The sequence below is a fragment of the Folsomia candida genome, unplaced genomic scaffold, assembly GCF_002217175.1.
Source record: "Folsomia candida strain VU population unplaced genomic scaffold, ASM221717v1 Fcan01_Sc031, whole genome shotgun sequence".
In the NCBI taxonomy this organism is placed as follows: domain Eukaryota; kingdom Metazoa; phylum Arthropoda; class Collembola; order Entomobryomorpha; family Isotomidae; genus Folsomia; species Folsomia candida.
Genome location: NW_019091223.1, coordinates 320,368 through 324,770, shown reverse-complemented (window position 1 = coordinate 324,770; position 4,403 = coordinate 320,368). Strand labels below are relative to the sequence as shown.

Sequence of the window (4,403 nt, the reverse complement as noted above, 5' to 3'; positions counted from 1 at the left end):
TTGGCGAAGATTTGACGCCCTCACCCTATATGACTCCAAACTAAAGGAGCCAATGGAAGGGATTCTCAACTGTACCCTTTCCCCGCATTCGTGGCTTCAGTCTTCCCTTCCGGTCAGTGAAGGTGGCCTAGGGGTCAGGCATGCTGTAGACGTGGCGATTCCGTGTTTCTTAGCGTCCGCCTACAGCGCCCTGCCCCTTGTTGAGCGCCTTCGGCCACCTTACCTGCATGACACCGACACCGCCAGGCAGGAAGGGGAAGAAATGTGGATCCCGATGGGCCCCGCCGAACTCCCCCCACTCGAACTTAGGGATGTTCAAGCGGCTTGGGAGATGCCTCAACAGGAGGCCGCCGTAAGTCACCTCAAAAATGGGGCGCTGACGCATGAAGATAAGGCCCGTCTCCTCGCGATGGGACAGCCACACGTGGGGGCGTGGCTCAATGCCGTCCCTTCGCCACAACTGGGGACGCTACTCCCAAATGAGGCATTCCGGGTAGCATGCGCCCTTCGTCTTGGTTGCGACGTTTGCCACCCTCACAAATGTCCATGCGGAGCTAGCGTGACATCAAAAGGCTATCATGGCCTGAAATGCAAAAGCAGTGCCGGTCGTCATTCTCGACACACTGCTGCCAATGACGTGATTTGGAGAGCACTCCGCACTGCTGGAGCCCCCGCTATCAAAGAGCCACCAGGGTGCTCTCGCCAAGACGGAAAGCGCCCAGACGGCCTAACATTAGTACCGTGGGCACGAGGGAGACCCCTTGTATGGGACTTTACATGTTCGGACACCTTCGCACCATCTTACCTCCCTCAAACGTGTGTTCATCCTGGTGCGGCAGCCGAAAGAGCGGAGGACGCCAAGAGGAAAAAATACGAATTCCTCCAGGATCGATTCATCTTTGTACCAGTAGCCATCGAAACAATGGGAGTGTGGGGTAAGGAGGGTCTGTCCCTTATCAAGGAAATCGGATCGAGGATCACGATCCTCACTGGGGAGAAGAGGTCAACATCTTTCCTCATACAGAGGATGAGTATGGCAGTGCAGCGTGGAAATGTTGCTGCAATTTTGGGATCTCTTCCAGCCGGACGAGAGCTGGATGAGATTTTTTTACTGTAGGACTACGAAATAGGTTAAGTTTTTTTTATATATTTCGGATAGGGCAATTTTGTGAAGCGCTGGGCGTTTAGACTTTTCTCAAAAGGAATAATTGTACACATACATACATCTCTGCGAATATAATCTATACTAAAATGAATAAACAATAAAATATTGTTCCTCTAAACAACATACATAGATAATCCCAATATTATATAACTGACAATGGAGGTTTCCCAACGTATGCTCACAGATTTGGACCAAACTAGTCTCAATCGATCACAAATATAATTAGTATGAAATGTGCAAATGGAACTATCCGCCAATGCGCAGGTGTAGTGATGATATTTGCATCTAAAGTGGCAAAAATGCGCAGCATATTTGGAAAATAAAAAATTTGCCTGCCTTGGGGGTGCGTTTTCTCCTCTTTCTATGCAAATTTCTCCGCTAAACCTGAACATTGGCAGATAGTTCCAATTGCAAATTTCATATTTATTATATTTGTGATCGATTTACACTAGTTTGGTCCAAATCTGTGAGCATACTTTGGGAAACCTCCATTGTCAGTTACATATTTTGCGCATTTATTTAAGAATATATTATACAGGTAAATTATTAAATAGCGTTTCCTTCGGCGCCTTTTCCTATTTAATTTTCCCATAGCTAGCAAGAAACTAATTACATTTGCACGGCCGTAACTATCAAAATAGTTGTTGTCACGCAAACATTACGTATTCAGATGTTTGTCAGTTTTAGAAGTGTAGTTTTGCCACATACACAACTCGGTGGTGAAAGTGTTGCTGAATTGGTAAGGGAAACTTTTTGTTGCATGATAGAGATACATTACTCGTGTAATGCTAGCTTGTATAAAATTTGAAAATATGCAGATATTTATTAATTGTTTGTTATTGATTTTTTAGTCATTTTATCTTAAATTTGCCTCGCCTTTTCTCAATATGTTTCTATATTCCATGCATTACGGCGAAACGTGAAAAATGAATAAGATTATTTAATCATTCTTCATGAATACTAAATTAATAAAATGAATAAAATTATTTACTTCATGAATGTGAAATGAACATTAGTCCAACTTTAATCAATACGAATTTATTCAAAAATTTGACAAGAAATTCACTACTTATATATTCATTAACTGATTGAATAAAGACCGATAAATTTGTTAATTCACTATAAAGTTAATGAATGTGAACAGGTAAAATTTCGATTATGATGAATCCACCGTAAATTCCCGGAGTGAGTTAGATGCCACAAGACTAATGTGAACTCGGCATACCCCGGTTCGACCTGGATTTAGGGCCTGGTTCCCACAGTAATTTGGACGTGAATGGAGCCCAGCGCTTGCAAATTTGCCTACCCATCTCCCTCCTTTGGTCAATAATAGCCTTAATTTCTTCCAATTTCAAATCTTCCTGTACCGCGAAAACGTCAAAAAACTTTACCCCGAGTACGTCCGCATTCGCCACGCGGAAATATCCCCCATCTGCCCAATCTTCCCCCCACGAGTTCATGAACACGAGTCCGCTCGGCTCACAGTCGAAGAGGAAGACGGCATGCGCGCTCTTCTTGTCCGTCTTGTGATCGCCAAGATCCCTAGATTTCAAAACTCCGCGGGGATTACGCTTGAAGAAATCGTCAAAGTCGTCCCACTGACCGCGTGAGTTAGCTTGGTTTTCGTCTTTTGTCGAGAAACTAAAACTTGCGACGATCTCTCTTCCATGCGCTATTGCAGCGCGGGCTTGTTCCTCGCCTGCTAAGAGTTTGTATCGTAGCCGGTAGATGGCAGTATATTTTTTTAGGACTGGATCAATATGTGCTCCTTCCGTGCCAAAGTCATCGATTATTTGCTTCAAAATGTCTTCAAATTTAGGATACCCGCCGCTCCTTCCGACAACTCGTTTCATCGCGTTGTGCAGCGCGAAAGCAACCGCATGCGCATAACAGGTCCGACCGGTTTGATAATTAGGCTTTAATTTCGGTTTTATGCTCGGTTTCCAAACGGGAAATCCTACATTTGGGCTGAGTGGGATTTGGGTAGAAAACTCTCTCGGGTAAGGGACACCGTTGAACAAGCGAGGCCGCGACGTGAACGACATGATGGTTCCTATTCAGACTAGAAATTTACACATGTAAAAATTAGTTGAAAAAATTTATGGATTAATTTAATGGTATTCTCATTTAACCGAGGACTATCGATGATTCACGGTCAAAATCAGCGCATTTTTAATAATTTCTCCGCTGTGGGAGTCTAAATAGACTCCCAAAATTTTAAAATATTTTAAAATTTTGAACAAATTTATAGTCCTTACGTTGAGTAATAGAATGGCAGAGGATATTTTAAGTAGGATTTAATGAGTTTTAATTTTTCTGAAGTTGAGATGTCTTCCTTCAAAAGTGTAAAAATGTTGATTGTATGTACTTATATATTTTTTTAATTGCTAACGTTCTGTTATACAAATTTGTCTCCGAAAATTATCTATTTAAATTTCCAGAGCAAGTCAATGATTAGCAATAATCTGATTTTGCCGTTTTTTACGAAGATAACCTTGTTCATGGGTGTTTTGTCACCAAAGTGAAAATTCGTCAAAACCCCTGTACAGAACAAGTTTAACGTCGTCATTTAGAATTGCAATAAATACATAATTTCGTTTAAAAAACACTTATATTCAGATAATAAAGATGTTCAATTTTTGTTAAATTACGTGTATTTGGTACATATACGAGTTTTCGACTAATTTCCCCTAGTTTACAAAACGTCTCCTTAACTATTACTATAAAAAGTACCTCCACCAGTGACGATTTGTCCCCTAATTATTTAGAGTTTATGTGCAGTTAGTTCCAAATTACAGATTCTGTAGGTTTACACACATACCAATTTGTACCTGAGGAAAAGAGTGGGCTTAATCCTGGAAAAAATTTATTCTCCTAAAGGAACAATCTCACAGAGAAGATTCTACTCGACAGATTAATTCACACTGACGCAAGAGTAGCAAATTATTGGGTAATTTAATATCCAATTAACTCAACTACTATATAGATTTGAATAAACTTAGCGATTCTAAGTATGTATGTACAACAGATATGTAGATCCAACTCGTGATACCAACCAGATAAAGCAGATAAGCGCATATTTATTGTGACGCAGGCAAATAATAAGTAATGACATACATTTGTACATAAATAAGCTCATGTTTATTTGCACACGTAAGTAATAATCTTCAATGGATTTAATGTGCATAGGATCCATAACGTTTCGAGGACTTTTCTTGCACACGATTGTCCATGTCAG

At 40.9% G+C, this 4,403-nt stretch overlaps 1 protein-coding gene across 5 annotated transcripts; it reads right to left on the bottom strand.

Annotated features, from left to right (window-relative positions):
- Positions 1-2,188: 2,188 nt before the first annotated feature.
- LOC110860372 lies at positions 2,189-4,112 on the bottom strand. Of its 5 annotated transcripts, none has more exons than XM_035860179.1 (3): positions 3,987-4,112; positions 3,817-3,921; positions 2,189-3,227 (listed from the first exon to the last, which is right to left on the bottom strand). In XM_035860179.1, exon 3 carries the CDS (start codon positions 3,208-3,210, stop codon positions 2,371-2,373), a length of 840 nt encoding a protein of 279 aa, XP_035716072.1. In that variant the 5' UTR covers positions 3,211-3,227; positions 3,817-3,921; positions 3,987-4,112; the 3' UTR covers positions 2,189-2,370. The 5 variants fall into 5 exon arrangements, with proteins under 5 accessions (XP_035716072.1, XP_035716073.1, XP_035716074.1 ...); XM_035860180.1 differs by having other exon boundaries at positions 3,899-3,921; positions 3,987-4,103; XM_035860181.1 differs by having other exon boundaries at positions 3,899-3,921; positions 3,997-4,071.
- Positions 4,113-4,403: the final 291 nt, after the last annotated feature.